General features: G+C 34.5%; 2 protein-coding genes across 6 annotated transcripts in view; one reads left to right on the top strand and one right to left on the bottom strand.

Moving 5' to 3' along the window:
* Nucleotides 1-15,356, bottom strand: part of LOC126849404 (rho guanine nucleotide exchange factor 17) — a 52,844-nt gene extending 37,488 nt beyond the window's left edge. Inside the window, exons 1-3 of one of the 4 annotated variants that reach the window (XM_050591211.1) lie at nt 14,766-15,356; nt 2,746-2,929; nt 846-1,508 (exon numbers count right to left, since the gene is read on the bottom strand). In XM_050591211.1, the coding sequence (XP_050447168.1) occupies nt 846-1,508; nt 2,746-2,910 (828 nt within the window). In that variant the 5' untranslated portion in view covers nt 2,911-2,929; nt 14,766-15,356. Of the gene's footprint in view, nt 1-845; nt 1,509-2,745; nt 2,986-14,765 lie in introns of those variants that run through there. The other 3 variants (XM_050591192.1, XM_050591219.1, XM_050591202.1) reach the window with 3 other exon arrangements.
* On the top strand, nt 1,390-24,053 carry LOC126851322 (uncharacterized). Of its 2 annotated transcripts, none has more exons than XM_050595176.1 (6): nt 1,390-1,517; nt 21,997-22,091; nt 22,229-22,328; nt 22,697-22,884; nt 22,979-23,029; nt 23,097-24,053. In XM_050595176.1, the coding sequence occupies exons 2-6, from the start codon at nt 22,005-22,007 to the stop codon at nt 23,178-23,180; spliced, it is 510 nt and encodes a 169-aa protein (XP_050451133.1). In that variant the 5' UTR covers nt 1,390-1,517; nt 21,997-22,004; the 3' UTR covers nt 23,181-24,053. The 2 variants fall into 2 exon arrangements, with proteins under 2 accessions (XP_050451133.1, XP_050451123.1); XM_050595166.1 differs by lacking the exon at nt 1,390-1,517 and adding an exon at nt 21,261-21,443.
* The last annotated feature ends 247 nt before the right edge of the window (nt 24,054-24,300 follow it).

Genomic DNA, 24,300 nt, shown 5'->3' with positions numbered 1-24,300 from the left:
AGTAAATGAAGAAAACCGAGGCGGAGGAAATATATGTGCGGAAAGATCAAGCGTGAATTTTGGCACAGCCTCTTTGCAAGCTGACGAATTTTCCTGGCACGAAGAGACCGCGGGTGTTTCGAGGCAAAGTGGATGCGTTCTGACAGTCTCGTAAAAATGAAAAAAAGATTCTCGTCCACATCAGAAAGAGCAATTCAATCATAAAGCGCAAGAAAAATTATGTCACAACTTGTTAAGAAAATAATATTAAATATATTTTTTCAACATGTTTAGACCACAATGAAGATATAAAAGATCTTTCGAATGCTTTGGAAAAAAAAGAATATTGTTCTCAGAGATTTTATAAATATTTTAAAGATGTTTAAAAGAAGTAACATCTTTCCTTCAAATCAAGACAATTAATGTCTTTAATCATAGCATTGCGTGCGCGCGAAGAGAGAGAGGGAAATAAAAATTTTCTCCGCTACAAAGATTTTATCATCTGTTATCAAGAAAGAAATAGTTTCAAGCCTGCCGTCAATAGTATTACCGTCAAAGAGATTAAATTTTTCGCGATGACCTTGAGACTTACCTCGGAACTGCTGATACAGAGTCTTCCGGACCTAAGCCACTCCACCTTGTATCCCTTGTGACGACCTTTCGCACCTCACGCGGATGTCTACGCGCGAAGCTCGAATCTCGCGCAGATTATGGACGAACACGATCGGATGCCCATGGCGAAAAAAAGAACGATCCACTCGCGAGCGATAGAATAACGAAACGAACGATCGACCGAACAACCGATGGAATAAACCGAATGATTCGACTAAACTCAACGAGGAACAAATGATCGAAATTTCGAGTACCTGAAGCTTGAGCGTCTGATGCTTCGTCCACTGCGCGAGCTGCCGCGGCACGGAGACGGTCTGCGTCGTCGTCGGGATGCCGGACGAGTAGCCGAGCGACGTCGAGGGTGAAGACGGCGTCGTCGTCGTCGTCGGCGGCGGGTACGACGACGTTACCGCCGCCGCCGCCGCTGTTTGTGGATAATGCTGTTGTTGGTAGTGATGCTGCTGTTGATGGTAGTGGTGGTGGTGATGATGTTGGTGGTGGTGTGACTGCTGTTTCTGCTGCGGCTGCTGGCTGGTGCTGCCCATGTTCCCCACCGACGTTTGCACCGCGCCGTGACTATTATTAGCGAACGGCGTCGTCTCCGCGACGCTCGCGATAGAAGCAGGAAGAGGCGGCGAGCAACCGTCGACGACGACGGTCGAAGGGCACGGCGACGGCGTCACGGATGTCATCGAGGACGTGATCGGGATGAGCGAACAGACCGGCGGCGGAATCCGTGGGAGCGGAAGCCGTGACCGCGGACCGATGCAGCAGCAATCGGTGATGCTGGCCAGATCTATCGGCGGCTTCTCCGCCGGTTTCTCGGTCAACCGCTCCCGCGAGTCGCTCTCGCGCGAATTTCGCTTTCGCCGATGCTCCTGCGATTCCTCCCCGGAGTTGGCCGGCGCCAGGCTCTCCTGGAATAGGTAAATCACACGATCGATATCTTGTTTCCATTCTTCGTAAAGCAATTCCCCTCATTGCTTAATTTATGATTGCGTTTTGAATTTATTCTGACTGTCAGAAGTATTGCTACTAACACATTTTCATTTATCATAAAATATTTTAAAAATAAGGTGCATGCTCCAACATTTTTCATATTCAAGAGTAGTTCATAAAATATTCCTCATGTTCCGGTCTCTTGAGTTAGGGGCACTCTATACTTCGCGCGCTGTCTTAAATGTATCTCACGTTTTTAAACTTATAAGTAAATGATGTACGACAAGATGTACCGTTGCGTACTCGACCTGAGGGCGCATCGTGTTTCATAAAGCTTTCTCTCCGCGTCACTTCTAAATCCCGGCCAATCTTTTTTATATCACCAAGCTCAAGATAATATTTTCGGCAAACCGGAATCGATAATGACGTCATCGATCCACATGACGACAAATAACTAAAGACGATTTATATGGATGCCGGTAGGATTTGGCAGAGAACAACGCGTGAATGTGTCACATGAGATTCACGTCGTACGTGTCGAGTGTGACGTCAATGGTGCTTATTATTCCGCACAAGCCGTGAAAAGAGAGGCGGAAAGTCGGAACAAGCAGCAGAGATGAGAACTGAAGAGTCGCCACAAAATCGGCTCGAGTCAGTGACTGGCGGATTCTATTTGTGCGATCGGTTCTAAGTTTAGGTCCTTCGACGTCTTAATCTTGTTGTCGTGAATCGTCCCTGTCACGACTCGATCGAAGGTCGTTACCGGTGGTCAAAACTCAAAGGGAAAGGCCGGATTAGAAGGAATTTAAAATGACGCAAGTTTTTTTCTCGTGGAATAATATAAATTTCGCTGAATCTTATTTTTAAATAAGACTAAAATACTTTATCTATATATAATGCTTTTCATTTAAAATTACTCTTTTAAAATATTTTATTCAATTTTATTCAAAATAAATCCTAATTAAGAAAACTGCCGATAAGCAATCTATAGTAAAGATGTATGTAAATTTTTGTTTGTAATTAAAAAAAGGAATATAAACTCTCTCAATAATTTTTAACAATGTAGTTTTGCATATTAAAAAAAAATTACTTTGTTATTATTCTGTTATTTTTTATATTATCCTATATTTTGTTATTTAAGATTTAAGATAAAACGTTTTAAATAAATTTTATCGAGCATATAACTAACGTATTAATGAATGAATTGCACAATACCTGAGAGATTCGTAGGCCGTATCTGGTGCCACCCAAAATGACATATCCACCACCGACGCCTCCACCTGTCATGGCCCTCGCGGCGCCCCCCAGCCATCCTCCGAAGCCACCCCCTCCCGTCCTCTGGGGTCCGCTACCCCCGTCTCCTCCGCCAGCACGGGGCATTCTTCATCCTTCCCTCACCCTGAAATTCAAGTCGCGAGGCAACCTTCCGAATTAAAAAAGTAATTGAATACCGAATATCGATACCTAAGGATGACACCGTGCATCAATATAAAGCGGAAAATGGGATGAACCTTGCGTTGCGTCGCGCGAAAAAGATCGCATAAATTGTTCTCAGGTGCCTTGCGCGAGGACTAACGAGTTAGATTCATCCTACAAGATATTAACGATCTCTTCGTTTGAATTATGAGTGAATGGCTCACATGACGAATGCATCACGCACTTACGTACGCAAAATGCGGCTCGCTGCGTAAATTACTGCGAACGTTCGCGCATTCTCCAATAACTGTCGGCCACGATTTTATTTATTTATCGTGCGCCATCGCCGATGAATGAAGCTCGCCGGAATTCGCGAACCGCTAACCATTCAAAGTCGCGAAACGGAAGCTTACGAGGCCATCGGCGCGATAAGATCGATGTACCGTCGCAAAATTCTTTCTTGGCTCTCGTCAGGTCCGACAACAAGTAGAACGACGTCCGAGGGGGGTCTCGTATTTCTGTAGATCGTTAAAAAAATTTGCGAGAACTCGGAACAAGTTTACGATTTCGGAGCAAGATATTTTGAGAGACCACGAGAATTAAAATAAATTGTGAGATAAATAACACGGAATAATAATGCGGAAGCTTACAACAAATAATTATTCAAATCTTTGATTTATAATACGATTTATAATAATAACATGTGTTTTATATATATATATATATATATATATATATATATATATACTATTGTTCCTATAATTTAGAAAATTACAATTTAATAGCCTTTTTATTCCTATTTTTTTAAATAAAACTAATAAGATATAATAAAATATATTATTAAGTTTCGTTAAACAATGTCAACATATGTCGCAAGAGAAATATATAATTTTATTTATATTAATGAGACTTAAACTTAGTTTTTGCTTTTCTGATTTTTTTTATACAGATTTTATACTTTTATTCAAATCTTTTGGAGCTAATAATAAGCAATGAATACGACATTGATTTTAAATAATATTACATCATACATTGTATGTCCCAATATAAAATTGCCATTATCAAATTGTAAAATCTCGTAGCTGTGATATTTATAAAAATCGTGGCAAACGGATTTGAGAGAAACGATTCAAAGTCGCTCTGTCAACTCAATGTACCGTGACTTTTTCCACATAAATCAAATTTGAATTACGTATATACAATATGAATTTAATCTAACCTACATATGAATTTCTCCCACATGTTTTTTCGTCGTCGAATAAATCAGGAGTATGATTTTTTTAGTCTTCTCTTTTTGAAATTTTAAAATTTATTAAGGACTTTAATAATACACAATATTACAGTTTAACATTAAAAATGTATAGAATAGTATGTAGTATGTGTGTGTAATAGTATTTAAATTATAATTTTTCTTCTTTCGCATTATATATATCATACAGTCAATAAAAATTAAAAAAAAGAAAAATAATAAAATTTTCTCTTATTATATTTTAATAATATAAGAAAATTAAATAAATTAAACTCAAAAATAAAGAATTTAAACGCATTTATGATTAGCATAAAATGTATGCTGAAAATATAAGTTACACACACACACATATACACGTAGAGACACCTGGTGACTTGCATACAAAGGCTATTTATGTATCAAATATTTTCTTACAATTTATTATACGTATATGTTTTATTTTATTTTAAAGCCGTTTTATATACGTTTTGAAATGCCCGTGTTATTGAGCCAATTGCGCATTTCCCACTGGGATCAATGGAAGATGTGCGTGATAATCCGAACCGGATCAGCTGATCGTTATAACGCGCAATTGTCGCGACGCTTCGTGGATCAATGAGTTTCACAGGTTGGCTGCTGGCCATTTATTACACGCGGATAAATAAGCAAATAATTAAAGCAAAACTGTAATTATGCTGCATAAATTTTGATCTGCCACCTACATGCACCACCTACACAGTTTCATTACAAAATAATAACATGATGGGAAATAACAACAAACAACGACAATATGAGGTATACGTATATGTACGTGATTATATCACATATCTAATAATAAAATACTTATGTAAAACAGATATGTAAATAACAAAAGAAATCTCACTTTTGCTATGTCTTTTTTAGAAGATATAAGTACAATTTTGTTTAAAAAAAATTAAATTTTATCTTTCATTTTATATATATTTATTTTTTATTTGTGCCATAACTGTTTTTTAATCTGTTTTTAATCCTTAATAAAATTCAAATATAAAAAACGCTGGATATGTAACTTGGCTGACGTTTCATAGATCTTATGTGCCTCGTTCTTAACTCCGCGCGATATTAAGAAAGTCAACTGACAACTACCTAAATAAACAATAAAATTTATCGTACATGCAACAAAAACGTAAGAATACAGATTTAATTGCGATTTATATTCGAGGAGTTGAAAAGTCCAACGGTTTAATGGACATCCATTTAAGTAGATAAGCGTGGCCGCGACTGACAGGTATAATGGATGAAAATTCGCAGAAATTTGCATGCGTGTGGTCTCATAAAAAAGACATCCGTTCCAAATTTATTATTACCGTTAAAGCAAACGGTACGCTTCACCAGACCGGAAGTTCTTGTCGTGCATTATTGCACCGATACTCGAAGTATCAATGATATTCGATACAATCATTTTTTTTTCTTTTTTTTTTGGAGCGGTTTTTTTTTCTTTTATCCGTCTATCTCTCACAGAGACTTCCGGCATAAAATTAACTTTTTTTGCATTTATGTAATTGCAAATTTTTAAAAACTGTCAAAATAAATGAAATTTATGTCAAAAATGATTTGAGAATTTTATGAATTTTATATATCCACATATCTGAGATAAATAAAAGTTATTAAAATGTGTATATCTTAACAGTCTTGTCTCCTCGATTATTTTCTCTATCATAATCTTTTATTAAATCTCATAGTGTCAGAATAGAATAGATTTTTACCAAATTAAAAGAAAGAAGATTGAATCTAAGAAGTTTAATTGACATCAGAAATCCATATGTGAACAATTCTTGAAGCATATGATTATACTCGTCAAGAAAAGCCGCGCATCACTATCGTCTGTTAAAAGCATGTCTTTTATATACCATTCACATGCATCGCTACCGTAAGATAAGAGGTCAGCGGGTATTAGTCTCTCGTAGATAGGTATTCATTACGTTACTTTATCTGTAATCGATGATGGATCGATGTCGCGAGTCGTTGAACTTGCGCCAAAATGCTGTCTTCGTCGTAATGGCGCGAAAAGAATATGAGAGGAAAAAAATCGTATCTTCCTCACGTCGATGTGAAAAATATGTTTATCATCTACGTTACATCGTTTGGCGTCCATCCATCCCGTCTGAATTTTTCTAATATGACGAAAAATGTATTTTTATCGGTGAAAATCAGTCGCGAGTCGATAAACCGTTGTTTGCCCTGCCAGCAGTGCGCATATAATGCTGGTAAATAAAAATTATTCTTGATTGACTTCTGTGCGCGCTTATCTTTATCCTTGCTTATCTAATTAGTTCCTGCTGTGAAATAGCAGAAAAATATAAAGTAATATTGAAGCCGATGTTGAACCATAGGATATTAAAATTATTTTTCATAATAATTTTGAAATTATTTTTCTCTTAATGAAAACTTATTATTATTTGGCTGAGAGATATTTTCTTAATTTTTAATATTGATATGTTTTATCATTCATGTAAAAAGTTTTGATGAGATCAAAAAATATATAAAATAATTTTAAAAGAAATATGCATTTCCTTCAGTAATCTTTTTAATAAGTTTCTCTTTCGATTAACTTTTCTTAATAAATTTAAAAATTAAAGAATGAAAAGAATTCATTATAATTGATTGGAAAATCCAGTTGCTAATTCTCAACAGATAAGATCGAATGTGACTCGCGTTCGATGATTCTGCGTAGCGCGATAAAAGGCATTCAATCGATAAACACGCTGCCAAATAATCAAGATTATACCAAGGTCAAGTATTACAACATTGCGATATTTATTCATATTGCAATTTCTGAAACAGTCATACATTAGAAATCTATCGCGCCATTCATTATAGCGTATGCAGTTAACTTTTACATATTATCTTGAAATCTTTTTCTTATTAAGATTATTTTTTAGCTAAAAGTCCTAATAATTTTATAAAATTTATTGCAATACAAATCATATTTAATATAATATTGAATGAAATATTGTGTGAGAGAGAGTGTGTGAAAGATATTATATTTAGAAAAGATATTTTATCGTAATAATAAATTTTTATAACGCACATATATTGCACATTTTTTATTCATTGTATACAGTGAAATGGTTAAATGCAAAAGTGAGAAGTGAGCGAAGAACTACCAAGGTGAAAAAAGTCGCAGGCAACACGCGCGAGCGATGCATCTTCGCGCGTTGCGATTTGATCGAAAGGGTTCTTGCCCCGGCGTAAGATCAAGATCGCAAAGAAAAGGAAGATCACGCTTTATCCGGCACGCGAAGCACGTAAGAAAACCGAAACGAAAGCGCAGCTCTCTCGCAGGCTCCAGCTGGATCGTTTCTATTATAAACGCGCGTGTCGTGATCTATTCGGTTCCTCAATTGAATCAATTCACTCGATTAAAAGAGTTATTCAACGAGATTTATATTCCATCGGACGGAGCATATTATTTTCGTTCGCCAGGATTTTTCCTACTCTCACCTTTTCTATTTTTAATTTTTTTATTTCATAAAAAGAAATGTTAAAAATATATTTATATATATTATACGATAATTTCAATTATTTGCAAAAAAAAGCATACGCTTGAATTTATTTTTATGACAAAGAAAATATTATATATCGACTTAAATAAAATTTTTCAGTCATTACTGACTTGACATTCAATTCCGAAAAAGGAAAGCGTCGTATAAGGAGAAGCAACCGCATTCCATTTCACGTTATTTGTACAAGAGGGGGCAACTCGTCCCAGTGCAAATAACCGATAAACATTCGCAATGCTTTGTCATCGCGGCACGGCGCAATATGGTCGTGAGGTTTATTTGCGAAACGATAAGCATCCGCGTCAAAAGTGCATTCCCGCCGTATTTTGACGATTTTGCGCCGGACTCCTCGCGACTGTACGTCGCCAAAATGTTAAAGAATAGCTATAAACGTCAGATCATCTATACATTTTTATTTATATATTACATTAATTACATTAATTGCAAAATTAATCAGATTTAAATATATGAAGACTGCAATTGGTTGTTGACAGTTTCGGATAATTAAATTAACATGTTAGAAAAGAATATTTTCTTTAAAAAAAAATAGCGCATTTAAAAAAAAAATAATACAAATTTTATATTGTAATGTGTGTAATATTTTACACACATACATTCATATCGAGATTTTTTAGAAAGATTATCTCGTATATGTGTTTACACATATGATACTTAATAAAAGAAATTGCTTTTTTGCTAATTTGAGTTCTTATTGTTAGACGCATTTCTCAAAAGAAACTCTTAGAATTGCGTCGCGTTCCAAATTTAATTATTCCAAGCCTGTGATTTGTGAGATGTAAAACCTCGAACTCTTGACGGAACGCCTACATAGATTGCAACAATATCACGGATTCCTTTCTGCATATTCGACGACTTCCTTTTCATTGAGGATGATAAATCCCTTTGTACGGAATTTTAATTGTAAATATTCCAAAAGCACATCTAAAAATTATTTCTAAGTCACAACTATTTCTTTTTTTTAAATGCATTAAATTATAAATTTAAACACATTTATCACACTTAATCTCTAACAATGCTATAAAAGAATTATAAAAGATTACGTGTAAATTATTTGATAATTTAATTATCAAAAAGTTTTCAAATTTACATCAAAACATTTCATAAAATAATTTAAATATTTTTTACAAGTAATATTTAATACATAATAATTTTTTTATTATTAGAGAGAGAGAGAAAAAATTATAAAATGTCATAAGTTTAAATTAGAATATCTCAAAGTGAGATAAATGCGACACTTAAAATATGCCTATGTGATCTTCATTAATATTATATAAACTGCTTGTTTTTTTTTTTTTGCTATATCTGTTGTGAAGGACAACGTCCCATTATAAATTGTTTTCTAGATAAAATTTTTATATTAATATCTATTAGAGAGTAGAAGATTGTCATGCCCGGGGCAAGCTAAGAGCCTCGAGACTACTAGCCGTTTGTACGCCAAACGATTCGCCAACGTAATATTTTCAAAATCTTTTACCCGGGAAATATTTCTAAGTATAGAAAAACACATATTAATTTTTTTACATAGAAATATCTCGACCGCTGGCTTGTTCCACGGTCAATTTTGCCTTGAATTAATCTACGATTCGCGCTCCGGACAGATTCGCCTCAATCACTTTTAATCGCGAACATCTGCTCGCGTAAAACTTCTCTCGTATTAATGCATTAAAAAAAATGATAAACAGAAGCCAAATGCATCTGAATATCTTTAGTTTCAAGTAAAACAAATATGATAATACAATATAAAAAAGCATAATAAATATAAATGTATTTAAAAAATATAAAGAAATCTCGATAATACTAAACTTTTTGGTTAACTAAATGGAATTAATCAAAACAGGATAAAAAATATCCTCCAAATAATGATCTAATGATCGTTTGTCATTTACCGATAAATTAATTCGCGATCTAATTGTAAATAAGCGTGTACAATCCTCTTATTTACATATTGATCGAGAATCACTGCAAATCTTTTGTTATAAGTCGTCGCTTAAAAATTCTAGTCGGGAAATATCTTTACTTGTATTACTTATCTCCACCTACTCCTGTAATCCTTCTTCTGCAACACGCGTATAATAGCAAGTTGCACTGAAAAGTTAACTTATTTCCGTCTCGTGCCACTTTCGATAGGATCGCGTCATTAATTAATCATTTATTAAAGCCGTGCAAGAATGACACGATATTTTTGTCGCGGTGAGTAACCGTGTTTCTCTTAAGAAAATTGAAGTGGCGATATTTATATCTGACTCGCCGCCGCTCGATGACTCGTGTTGGGACATTCCGCGCGGCGGAAGTAATACGGATGAAATACTTGTTTAAGAATAACTGTATCTAAATAATGCCCGAAAAACTTGTTATAAAGACATTATTTCACATATGGAATACTTCAACAAACAAATTTTTTCAAATGTTTTTTTTTTTTTTTAATAATTTTCTTTCACATATCATTCTAATATTTGTAGAAATTGCGCAAAATTTAATGTAAATATCGAACTGAGATATTGATCTATTTTAATCATAAGGAAAAATTTGTAAAAACGTAAGTATAAGAGAAAAGAATGAAACAAGCATTTGCTCTGCGATAAATTAATTAATATAATGACAAACTATATAACTATATCATCGAAATCGATAATGATAGTTTTTCTTTATTGTACATACAAGAATGTTTGGTTAACAATTCTGATACAATATCGGCATCTCAGATCAAAATGATGTTATTTACTTTTCATCTTTTAGAATTATCTCAGAAACACATAGAGACTAGTTGATACGAATTGTGAAAATTATACTCATGTAATAAAAAGATAAATGTGTATATGTTATATTTCAATATGTTTTTTGTATATTGCTAAAAAAACATTAATTTGATTAATGCAAGTAATGCAAATAATGCAACTTATTGAGAGATGACATATAAATTAGAAATATATTTTAAAATATATATGCGTTTAATACTAAAAGTGTGTGTGTAAAAAAAACGTTTTTGGTTGATATGTGAAAGAAAAATATCAATATTGTCGTGAGTAAATATCAATTCACTTCAATCAATGACGAGTACAATGTTTGCATTATTAAAATACAAAAGATGTAAAAAATTCCAGAAATCACGAGCTGCTTTATCGAATAAAAATGAATCTGGAGCAAAATCGTAAAAAAGAGAGAGAGAGAGAGAAACTATAGTTTATAAACAGTACCTGAAGCTACTGTGTGTTCCATTTATCTCCGTAATGTACAAATATTCCTATCGGCGTCACGCCAACAAACAACTTACGAGTCAGTCAACGGTCGGCACACCAGGTACATACCCTCCCAGAATAAATTCGTCCGCATCAGCAATCTTCGTCGTCATCAGTATCGTTAACTGCAGTGCTTCTTCTCATTCAAAAATTTAATCACCTCTCACCCATTCGCTCAACTCAATGTTCACCGTATTGATCCGTATTTCGAAGACTTCCGCTATCACATCAATGTCAAACCCGAGTAGTATTTAATTTCAGTTCTTTAAGAAGAAGAAGAAAAAAAAGAGAGTCTCTTTTGATTTGCTTCTGAAAATTCTAGTGCGAAGAATCTTCTAAACATCTAAATTCTTCTAATAGTATTTTACTTTGAAATCATATATCATGCGTATAATTATATTTTCAAATTATTTCTATAAAAATTATATTACATTCAAACAAATTTCTTTCTATGTTTGTCTTCAAGTTCTTTCTGGTCGTCGATATTTTTATTTCGGAATAATGCACAGAAATATTTCTTCTAAAAATTTGTCAAAAATATTTTGCGTGCTTTTCCTATAGATGTTGTTTAAAATTTCTTCTTGACGATTATTAAAAACGTCCTCGATATTCTCATTGAGATTTCGCCTCCCTTCGAGATTTCTTTTCGAGTTCTCTTCAATGCTCTTCGCGGTATTTTGTTCGGGATTTTCCTCGAGATTCTCTTCAAGGCCGTTGCACGGATCACGAGATCTGAGTTCGCGCACGGGCATGGCAGATGCCAAAGAATTTCACCGGGAACTAAACGATCACGAAAGAAACGAGAGGTAAAAGAGGAGCGAGAGGAAAAGATCGCCGATCCACAACGAGGAACACGATGTCACCTTGGTAGAAGCCACCGCGAGGAAGAAGCTCCCTTACCGCATCGAGTGCCCCTCCCGCCAAGCGGAAGATTATCTAAATAGACACCGCGGACCAAGGAGGGAAGAAGTAGGAGAGGAGACAACGACGAGTAAAGGAGGAGGACGAGGAGGAGAGGGCTCGCAACGAAGTGGTATTTATATGCCGTGCCTTTGGAGAACCAGTGGCCGCGACCAGGAACATCCCTCTCGTGTCCGCAGACGAAACGCACCGGATGCCATTGATTCTCTTTGACCGTCTACTGGAATTCGCGCAGGGCGCGCCGCAACAGGAATTAACAGCCTCATCGGCAGTAAGATCTGAGAGACAGAAAGAAAGAGAGAGAAGGAGCGAGAGAGAAACGCGGGTTAATCAGCTGCGCCGAGCGAAACCGAGGACCTTTACTCTTCTGTTACATCGTTCCGCCGTGCATTTCTTGGGTGGTAGAGATTACTGTGAGATCTAATCTGATCTTTCGTCCCTGGATTTATTTTATCGTTTTATATTTAACGTGCTCGTAGCTTTCAATAAGTAATTATGTACGGTGTATCTATCTCAGTCTTGCCGCTACGTCGAGGCTTTTGTCGACAAATTTGTATCTTGTTTTGGCAGAAATTTTTTACAGATTTCATTCAATTTTAGCTATATTTGTGTGTGTCTGTAAATAATATACTTATATTATTATAATTTTGTCAAAGTACTGTCCAAAGCGAAATTAATATTAAAGAGAGAGTTATTACGCAAGTTTGAAATTTATCTCGTAAAAATCTTCTCTTAAATTTTCACAACTGCTTATAAATGAAAAATTATTGATGCTTTAACATCTCTAACATCTATGAAAAATTCGACATATAGCTATTAATTAATTTATAAAATTCCATGTTTCATTATTAAATTCTATATTTCATATAGGACTAAACGTACAGTTACCAGCTTAAAAAATACAAAATAATGTTTAAACTTATTTATCACTGAAATTAATTTAAAAAAAATTACTTCTATAATATTATTATCAATTAATAAAATAAGAATTGAAAAGAAAAACCATTGTCACGATATTATTTTAGAGCGACGAGAAAATTGCAGCAGAGGAAATCTGAATTGCAGACTTTCGCAGCTGTTTTAATACAAGTGTAGATATATGAGATGGTGAACCTGATTGCTACGTTTATGAGCAAAATTCCTTAAACGCTTACGTAACCGCGAATACAATAAACTCAGTGAAAAGAAATAAAATTTGTGCCATTTGTATAATCAAGTGCGAGAAGCAGTAGGCCGCGCGATGGAATTTCTTCTTGTTTACTCTCCTGTTCCTCAAGACGATTCGTACTTCACGCTCGACAGCATCGTAGACTTCGATAATTAATTTGAGAAACGAAAGCAAACATTCGATAAGCGTGGCAAACATTAGAAATTCCACAGAGTAGAGCGTTCTTTTAAATCAACTTGTTAATCTACATACTGGTCTCTGCTAAAATTAGAAGAAAATAAGACATACGCCATAAAGTAAAAATAATTTTTTAATTTTTATCCGCGATCTCGTTACAAACAAATCTTTAAAAAAAAAGAAATTCAAGCAAAAAACATCAAGAAATATGTATATATTTCTTGATGCTTTTTCTTCAATTTCTTTATATATATAAAGAGAGAGAGAGAGAGAGAGAGAGAGAGAGAGAGAGAGAGAGAGAAAGAGAAAAAGAGAGATGAGATAATATTTAATATGTAAAAAAATTAATTAGTAATAAAAGCATAAAAAATAATTTTATATATTAAAAATTAGCTGCAGGAGAGAAAGAGAGAATAGAAAAAATCGTATATTGTAAATATAAATACAATGGAAAAGATCACATCTGCATTTATGAACATAATGTTCTCTTCTTCCGCGGCGTTGTTCGAGCGGAAAACATCGCGATTTTTTGCCGATCGGTGAAAGTTCAGCGATAATCCTAAGCAATCCCGGAAGCCGCGCTCCTCCACTCGTAGTAACGTGCAAAAAATCGGTATTGTGTGCTCGCGTGAACGAACGCGTGCAGCCGCCGTTGATACAGGCCGTTTCAGAGCGCGGGCCGTTGAACCGAAACGGCCAACCGGAACGAGAGACGCCCGGCACTTTTTCCTCCTTCAATAACGGGCGATCCACCGCGCGCATGGATACTAATCGGGAGAAAATCAAGGACGTACTGGCGAACGTCGCTCGGCGCCGCGCTCGACTTCAGGGCCAAGAAAGCGCGCGTTGAATTGTAAGTGCAAGGGATTTCTCGATGTGCTGCGCAAGGAAAAGCGTCTTTTTACCAATTTTTTTGTAATATTAAATTTTTATTATCTATTTTTTTTTGTTAGAACTCGAATCTTCAGCATTCAGTAAATGTCTTAATTTAAAGGAAATTTAAAGAGAAATTTATATATAACTTTTATAATATAATACTTTATATGTTTGTTATAGTTTAATATATTAAATGTAATTTAATTTTTAAAATTATTAAAAATTATTTAATTAAAAATTTTTTTCATGTAAAATGAAATTTATAATTACGTTTAACGCTAAATATGTGAGAGAATTTAAATATAAAATATGAGTCTAATCATTTAATGAGATCTTAGAATTGCTTACTCGATCCTTCAATTCTATTCTTGCTAATAGTATGACGTTGGCGTCTCAGAATTCATAGAAATCTAAAATCTTGACATTCTAAAATCGTCCTAAAATACAAAGATGCCATTTCTTAAACTTCTCACGTTTCATCGCGTTTAAGGATCAGGCTTGTTTCCAAATTCTTGGAATCTTTAATTTAAACTCTTGTGATATTTATATATAAACACAGAATATTATATCTCCTATATCTAATCTTCGAATCATACATTTCACATCTTACGCAAAATTCTGTATCGCTATAGAATAATAATCGAACTTACTTCTGTAAACGATCGAAGATACTTTCGCCGATGTCCTCCACGCGATCCCACCTGAGAAAGTATGCTCGCTGAACGACAACGCGCAGATCCATGATCCAATATCCGTCAGCGAGATGTATCACCAGCTGAGCGGTCTCGCAAGCCCGCGAATTCTCGTCAAGTGCGTCTGCACTCACCGCATCACTCTCGCGCTGGTACGCGCTCACCGCGCGTCGTTCGCGCGAATCGCATGAGAAAATCAGCGATCTCGATTTACGAAAGAGAGATCCGGGGAGTCGATCATACTCAAACGCGAGCACTAGCACAAGGTAGATCCGTGGCATACATCAGAGCTCGAAGCACAGCCGTTCTACAAATCTAGATATCTCTCACTTCCTCCCGATTTCGCTCCCGATCCTGCAAATCTTAGTTTCTTTTCGATTTATCAAGTTGTGCCGATAAAAACCGAACGGCCAAAAATCTGTGAAAAATGTGTCGCGATATTTTATATTTTATGATCAGCTTAATAGAGAAAATTAAATCCGCAAAATAGTCTTTTCGATTGTATCGAAAGTTTTATTTGCGTCGAAATTGCACATATCAGGCGAATAAAAAAAAAAAAAACGATACTACAGCCTGAATTATGATCTGCGTCTGTAATTCATATATCGGAGTAACGATGTCATATCGAAGAACGATTTCGCGCGATACAAATCGCAGATTACACTTTCCCACTTCACCTTAATCCTGTCAATGGACCTTGTTCTTACGTTCTTCTCTCGTGATCATCCAAAAGAATAATCATCTAATAGAAGTAAGAGATCAAAAGAATTTTTCTTTTGATTCTATTAGATTTTTTCCATCACTCCGATCTTACACGTTTCAAAAGTAAAGTTTGACACACACACATACACACCCTAAAGGTCTCACAAGAAAAAACAATTAATACACGTAAAACATGTAATAAAATTGAATTCTTAATTAATGCGACGAGAAACTCCGCTGTCAAGTAGATCCGAATATATATCCGCGAGGCACAGATCACAGGTCTTATCAATTCCCACGTCCTTCACCCCTAAGATCGATTGTCGCTCACAAAAGACGGCACTCTCGAGATCAGCGCGGATCGGTGCCGGCGCGCGCGCGCGAGGACGCGTCGCAGGCGTTCGCGGGCGATCTACGGGATCGTTGGGACCGTTCGGCGCGACTCTCTCGCAGGCGTGCGTGTATGCGTATGCGTAATCACGCGGCGATATAAGACGGCCGCGATGCGGTTTCACGGGTGCAGGGAGAAGGGAGTTACATCAGAGAGTACCGCGCGGTTCGGCTCGTCGTTCACGATGACGGCGACGACGACGATGATATGACGCGCGAGTTTGCTCCGCGTTGAGACACCGCTTCGCTCGGTGAACACAGACCAAGGGACCGATGAAAGACTGTCCGGATCCAGCTGGGCGTCACGACGATGCTGGGCCGAGACGCGAGTGACCATTACGCGCATGCATGAGGCAAGGCGAACTCGACAGTACAGACCGGCACGAAGGAACGGCTTCGACGGCGCAGGAGAACGAGCAAGAGGGATCTGACGGGGCCTAATCTGACCGGAGGGGCCCCTATGTCCCCTTCGCGCTAACTCTCCTCTCGGCGAAAGGTGGCCGCGAGATTCTACGGTAGGCCGAGATTGTCCTTGCCGACAATGCACGCGACGCTGAGAAGGCAATGTTATAATTTTGTTATTAAACAAAAAAATTTACATAAAATCTTTAAATAGCTTTTCTTAATCTAATTTTGTACGATATTGAATATTATATAAATTTAATTGATATAAATATCATCACACATATTCCTCTTTCTCTTTGTCTTCTTCTTTCATTCTGCTTTAAGAAAGATTTCCTAAGTTTTTATTTAAATGTTACGTTCTTTATAGATAAAAATTTGACTTTCTTTAAATTTTTATTTTTAATATTTTCTATTTGTGATAGAAATATGTTTTAAAAATTTGATTTAAAAACATGCATGTCGTATTATCTCTCTATCGAGAACTTCATTACAACCGTACATCTATAGGTTCCTTAGTCAAGGTTCTTATTTTGCTTGGGCGGGAGAAATCTCGGATTCAAACATCTCATCGAGTGGCTACTCTCGCTATGCCGGTTAAATATTTCGCGGTATATATATATATATATATATATATATATATATATATATATATATTAAGATATTAGTCACGTAACTGACCATCGCCACTATTAGCTTCCGAAACTGATTTTCATACAATCTTGGAGCACTCGGTATCCAGAACACACGCTATATTTCAGTCTGGATAATACATCTACACTTTTTTTAATAATAAACATTGATTCATTAAGAAGAGAATAAAGAAATTATAATTATATAGCCGGTTTCTAATTTTTATTTTAAATGGCATTTTAACATAATATTTTTCCAAACATATGTAGTTTCAAAATGTCGTGCTTTTTATAAAAAATATATTATAAGAAATAATATTAACCATATATCTAATACAGTTTTTCTGATAATATTGATATCTTGCAATATTATTAATTGTTAAAACCTCTTTTTCATATATAACATTGTTATTACCTCATGGGTATAAAAATATCTTATAAATCCTAACACTAAGCATTAAATTTAATGAATCTTACAAATCTTATCCCGTTATCAGTTCGATTCGTATTTTTTCGTCGTCGTGCTGTCGTCGATTAAGCATACGAAGAGTCGAGTTCTTACTCGCAGATAATTCATGTTAACTAAAAATGCGCGCTACAAAATATTTTGAAGGAAAATAAAATTTTTTTCTTAGCTCCCTTCCTTATCTTACACATAAATTAATTTACTTGAATATATTAACATATTTTTACGTTTAATAAAGATTAAATCTCAAAAAGATTAAATCGAGACTGGCTTGTTGTTGAATTATTGGAGTTATCGCGAACGCAGCATATCTCAATCATCTCTGTCTTTTCCCTCTCTCTCTTTCTCTCCCTCCCTCTCTTCTTCTCTTTCTGATGCTGTTATTCGCTTCGTTCAACTTGAGTGAGTCTAATACACCAAGTACGTCGAGCTTACTCAAACTGTTGTAAACACAGGAGGTATTACTCGAAATTTGGTTCAGTAATCAAACAAATAATGCATTCCTGCGCAGTCAAATACTGTGCTTCGCAAAAATATTTTCCATTTCAGAGAAAGCAGCTGATTGCAAAATTAAACAGCCGAGATATGGACGGCGTGATAACAGCTTATCACGAAGATAATCATCTTAAAGTTTGTTATAAACGCTCTCATTACAAGGCAATGTTTGAATATACCATCTGTAATAATCGCATTTATATGTATCATAATCCGTTAAACATTTAAACTTTTTTTTTTTCATAATTATAATTTGGCGAGATATAGTATAGCGTCTTGTAATGTTTATATCTCCTCGACGTGTTTATGCCAGACATGTTTATATTATTTGCGATCAAACGCAGCATTACCCAAAGAAATTTCATTGAATCTTCAATAAACAAGTCGAGTAAGCAATCGTAAGCACACGATACACACGATACGTCCGTGCATTTGAGATCGGTCCACGTTCATCGACGACTGCAGAAGCGGCGCGACGGAATGGCTCTGTCCGACTTTACTGATTACTCCGATTTGCCCAATTTGATCGAGATATGAGAAAAGCCACGTGCCGGGTATATTGGTTGAAGATTCCACGGCGTTGCCAGCCAGTGGCTTGTCTTCGTTCCAACCATTGATACCGCTGAGATATTCCTCGATGAGACGGCAACGTTGACAGCGTCGTGCAGCTGGCATGGTACTCCGGCACCTAAATCGAGAGGCAGTTTACAGTGGTCAACCGGATGCTAAGAAGCTTAGCGCTGCCGGGAAGGAAGCGATATGGCAGCAAGCGATCATAGAAAATGATACGGAAGACTGGAGAACGAACGGATGTGTACCTAAGCGCGCGTACACACGTGTATACGCACACCCAGACTCGCGTTCATACATACATGTATTTATAGCTTCTCGATTAGCCGACATCGAAAGACACACAGGACGCATCTCTTACTCTTGCGTTTGACGCTGCCGATGATGACGGGGTTAATGGAAAATTACGTGTTGATCGGTAGACGATTGCTTATGTGAATGGCGTGCGCGAATAAATCTTTGTATAATCTCTTTACTGACATTTATAATTTCGTTTACTCTAGCAACACCAGTTTTTATAATAACACTGTATTTGTTTCTTTCGATAGTCGGAAGAATCGTTGAATAATCATCAATAAAAATAGCGGAGAAAATTTATTTGCCACTTTTATTATTCTCTAAAGCGATAAATATAGCGATTATTATGGAAACTAGTGTTGCATTACGAGAATTGCTTAACCGTATTCAACGGTAATCTTGCCATTACGACTTATTCGATGATCAGTTTCTTGTTGCCCATTTCGTATCGTTCTCCAACTGGAAATATCCTTGCATCCTATAATATTGCTAATCCCGATGACGTTAATCCCGCATGTCGATGATCTACGGCGCCTTAGAGCACCGCTATCCCGTGGAATGTCTGGATCCATTACGCTGTTAGTTGTTGCATCCAATGACTGCGAGGATTTATAGATGCATGTAGACACTGTCCTCCCCGGGGTGAATGGATTTTATCTTTTCGTAGAGGCCCGTGAAATTCCTCATGGCCGACCAACAATGATGGCCAATCAACAAACCATTCCGTGTAACGTCGACTACAAAAAGAAACTTATAAACGTGTCCATCTACACTCTACGCGTGATCCTTTAACAAAAATTTTTTCTCCAAGTCATTTCTCGCTTATTTTAGTCCGATTGAATTACATCGTCTCTCGATGTGCAAGCACAAAACGCGCATAAAGTGGTCTCCTCAACGGGATACGTAAACACGGACGCTTCCGAGTTCAATTTTTATCACCGACTTATCACCGATAAATCGCAGCCTAGCCAATCTCAGGTGGCTTGTTCTTTTTGCGGCACGTTGCGGCCAGGTAATTCAAAACCGTTGCACTACATTTTCCTCGGATTAATCACCAATCACGCTGACTGCCTCAATAATACATATGAACGCAATAACAGATTTATCTGCTGTTCGTGTCAAAAATAAATTTTTTTGATTACTCTATTTTCATAAAATTATTTAAAAATATAGACACAACACATGTTATATAATTCCATTCTTATGCTTGTGAAAAAAAAAATGGTTCTCGCCATTACATAACAATCACGGAAATTATCATTTGCATAAGCTTTACAAGCTTCCTTTGAAATATAATATGTTGCAAATTACAAAGCATTACACTTTTCAAACGCACTGCTTAATAGAAGATATAAATGTGTCCATTTCTATTTCCATCCAAACTGACCTTGCATTGCAATATTAATAGACATTAAATCGCTTTGCAGATACTGATTGCGATAACGCTGTTATATTAAGTTTATTCTTGCTTGTGGAAAATATATAAATTTATAAATTTTAATATATTAATCTTCTTAAGAAAATTTCTTGTTTTGTATAAAATCAACATTATATTCTTTTCTCAAATAATATTTGAATTTGGTGCATCATTGATAAAAATAAATAATTTTCTTACAAATATAGTTGCTTTACAATCGGCTTCCTAAAGTTTTATATAGTATTATATTTCTCAAAATAAAATAAAATTTTATGTTTTAAAAAATATTATTAAATTTATATATTTGTACATATATGTAGTAAATGCAAATTATATGTATATATATATATATATATATATATATATATATATATATATGTAGTGAATATAAAATTGTTTTTAAATTTAAATCTATAATACTATGATAAAGCATATGAATAATTATTATTCTAAACTTGGCGCCGCAGAGACACTAAAGTTATTAGTGATTTCTGGTTCTATCATCATCTGGTTTGATCATCAGCCGCACTATGTTACCAGCTGATGGATTGATTTAATTTATTGTTGTTTAAATGTAATAATTTTATTATATTTAATAAATTGATAAAGAAAAAATTGATTTACTTTTCTATAGGATTTTATTATATAAAATTTAAAAAAATAGAATTTACGTTTTTCATTTCTTATGCTGAAAATATGCCAGATTTCCACTTTGATATTGGAGGAAACGATAGAGTTTTGTATTATAAAATATATCATACAGATTTTTTATTTTATAATCTTTTTTAAAATTAAAAATTAATTATAGAAAGAAATTATAAAAAGATATTTTTTGATTCAAAAGAAATAAATTAAATATGTAATACTTTAAAAAATTTCAACATTACTCAAAGATAGAAATACATTTTGAAAACCAATTTTTTCATAGACCATCTAGTTATATATTAAATGCAATTGCATTTACAAGCTGAAGTGCATGATTTTTAGCTAGCTGCAGCTTGGAGCATCGGTAAATCGATATAGTTACAAGTTTTGGGAAAAGAGAAACAGTCGGCGTTGTGGCTGCTCACAAAGTGGAGGGGATCATCAACGATGATCACCAACGACGCCATTAACCGTGTGCCCACCGACGCGTGCATGGCATTCTATGCCAGTTTCGCTATTACTCCGAAACGATTCGAATACTCGAATCTCGGCGATCGTGGCGGCAGTCCGCGCTTGCAATAAAAATTCGATTAAAATTATTTTTTTTTCACTAAAAAATCGTAAGTATGACCGAAAGAAGAGCGACTTTCAAAGATTATTTGATACTGGCATGCCATATGAATCAACTGTGCCACCGCATCGTGTGTCATGGCATTGAAGAACGCGCGATCTGTGTATCTCAAGTCTAAACATCGGGATTGTCTCGAATAAATAGTGATGTGTCTGTTTATAAAATGTGAACGTATTTTAATTTTATCGAACAATATTCGAATAATTTATGCAGCGAAAAATATTATTTGCGTCTTTAATCCAAACGTTTCGTTTCTTGTAGCATGAGCTGTCAGCGCTATTAATTATTGGCGCATTTTCGAAATTGATCCTCGGGAATAAATGCTAATATAATTGTTTAAATGTAGAATTAATTTTGCAAATTAATACAATTTTGTAAGTTATTTAATTTTATGATCAATCGCAATTCTCTTGATACGTATTTACGTTGGTAACTCTGACGCATGTCGACGCCCAAGTTTTACTTCAGCCGCTCGATAATCATTGTTGTCGGTGATTAAAGCGCGCGATTTGTGTTTTCTCAAATTTCAATTTTTATTTTAGCGTGAACGATGGCAGTTTTGGGATCTTGTTGGTCGCCATGCGTTTGGACAAACAGTGTTAAAACTGGCTGTAAAGCTATAGCGTTTTACACAGTGGTAAGTGCTTCAATTGATTGTAATTAAGAAATGTCTAAAATTAGAGACAGTGATAATGTTCAAGTATATCTAGCAGAAAATTTTAATGTAGAATTTATTGTCGATATATAAAATAATCACTTTTTAATTTCTTTCAGGCAATTAGTATAGTGTTAATTACATTAATATCCTATCAATTGACTGGTGGCGATTCCACACAGATATACAATCCGTTATTTGAGGCTGACGTGAGAGGCTGTAAGTATGACACAGATAGCATATAATGATAGTGCTTCAAAAATAAAAAATAGCAATAAATTAAAAAAAATATCTACGTAATATTTTATTTTTTAACAAAGATATTTTCGATATGCGCACACTTACATCCTTCTTAATGTATATGCAAATTGTAGCTATAATCATGATTTCTCATGCAAAAAAAAACTGAAGTTGAAATAATTCTTTTTTCTTTTTCTTTTTCAAGAAAATTTTAAAAATTGATTTAAAAAAATGCGCTCTTTATATTATTATCAGAGAAAAAGGGAGAGAGAGGCTCTTAATTTCTATAATATTTTTATTGTCATATTTAAAAAGAAAAGAAAATAAAAAATGCTTATAATTTTTAGCCATGCAAGTTGCCGGAGGCTGCCTAATCACTTATCTGCTTTTATTGATGATAAGTGCCTTATTAATGGTTTATGGCATAAAAGAAGGTGTACGTGGATGGTTATTGCCGTGGCTTTTTGGATGGTTTCTCGTTTGCTTGTTCCAGTTAATCTTTGGACTGTGGCTATTAGGCGGTTACTATATTTATGTGAGTGTCCTTTTTTTTTACTTGAGCGATAACTTTTTTACCGTCTGATAAATACATCGCAATCATATCGTTCCCTGTATGTTTTTTGCCTTAGTTGGATTCCGTGTTTGCGACATTGTGCAATTGGCTCTGGATGTCCTATAATGTAAGTGTAGCGCGTATAGCGTTATCAAAGAAATTTTAATCATATCTTTCATATGTTTTTTTTTCAGATATACTGTTGGTTGGTTGTTTTATCAATGTACAAAATATTTGCAAAACTGCAATCTCCCAACATAGAACTTTTGTGGCCTTAAAAAGAAAGTACAATATACAAAAACGAGATATATATATATATATATATATATATATATATATATATATATATTAAAGTCACGAAGAAGAGTGTGTGAGAGATAGAATCTCCATTAAGATTTATTCAAAAAAATCTACGTAAAAGAAACATGTAAATCTGTTGAAGGTAATATGAAGTTATCTTTAAATAGTATTTAATTTATACTTGAAAAGTTCTCTCAATAGTTGTCTAAAAGATAAAATTAGCCTTTTCATCAATTTTCATATATTTTTACAATTTTTCTTATATACATATATTTACATAACGCATATGCTTTTGATATACATATTATTTAACGATACATGTATTTTTAATAACGCTTTTAAAAATCGCAATAGTTGTTTTAAGCTTCGTCAATCGTAATTATGTAATTACGTATTAACGCGATTATATTTATAACATTTCAATTAATTATGTCATAATGCTTTTCTACTTAAAGTTTATTACTTGAGTTTTAATTTACTTTAAATAGTAATAATGTACAATTAGTTGTCGATGAGAAAGGATAAGAGAGAGAGAGAGAGAGAGAGAGAGAGAGTTTTTATAATGTAACAGAAGACTGAGAGAAAGCCTTTTGAAACATCCGTCCAAATCGTCATAAGCTATAAGTTTATTTGGAAGCTTCGAATTTTATTTAATCGATAAATTAAAATAATGATAATAGCATCACGTGTTATAAATTCGAGGTAGAGGTCTTTTTATATGGCCGTTATTGTTGTTTCTCGACGATTTTATAGAGATTATACAATTTTTCTATTTTTTCTACAACATTAGTCGAGTAATATATGTAAAAAAAATCATTATTTGATGAAAAAATAAACTTCTATTTACATTATACGAATAATAAACAAATTTTTCATTTTAATCCTGTCATTATAAATAATATATTTTTGTATATTTTTTTCTATTCTTTTTCTTTCTACTGCAAAAATTGTTTTACTCAATATATATAATACTCAATATATATAATAATATTTAAATGATAATTTTTAATTACAAATGTATATTTCTATTTATTAATTAATAAAAATTCAGTCTAATAAAATCACAATTATATATAGACTTGTGTGATAAAAACAGTT

Source organism: Cataglyphis hispanica, chromosome 1 (genome assembly GCF_021464435.1).
Source record: "Cataglyphis hispanica isolate Lineage 1 chromosome 1, ULB_Chis1_1.0, whole genome shotgun sequence".
NCBI lineage: Eukaryota > Metazoa > Arthropoda > Insecta > Hymenoptera > Formicidae > Cataglyphis > Cataglyphis hispanica.
The sequence above is the reverse complement of the archived record's forward strand: the minus strand, read 5'-3'. Positions and strand labels throughout refer to the sequence as shown.

What these genes read in the sequence shown, in the direction of transcription:
- LOC126851322 (XM_050595176.1), top strand. Translation starts at nt 22,005, where the DNA reads ATGGCAGTTTTGGGATCTTGTTGGTCGCCATGCGTTTGGACAAACAGT. An exon ending in CTATAGCGTTTTACACAGTG is followed by an intron (nt 22,092 to 22,228) that starts GTAAGTGCTTCA and finishes AATTTCTTTCAG; the next exon opens with GCAATTAGTATAGTGTTAAT. An exon ending in GGCTCTGGATGTCCTATAAT is followed by an intron (nt 23,030 to 23,096) that starts GTAAGTGTAGCG and finishes TTTTTTTTTCAG; the next exon opens with ATATACTGTTGGTTGGTTGT.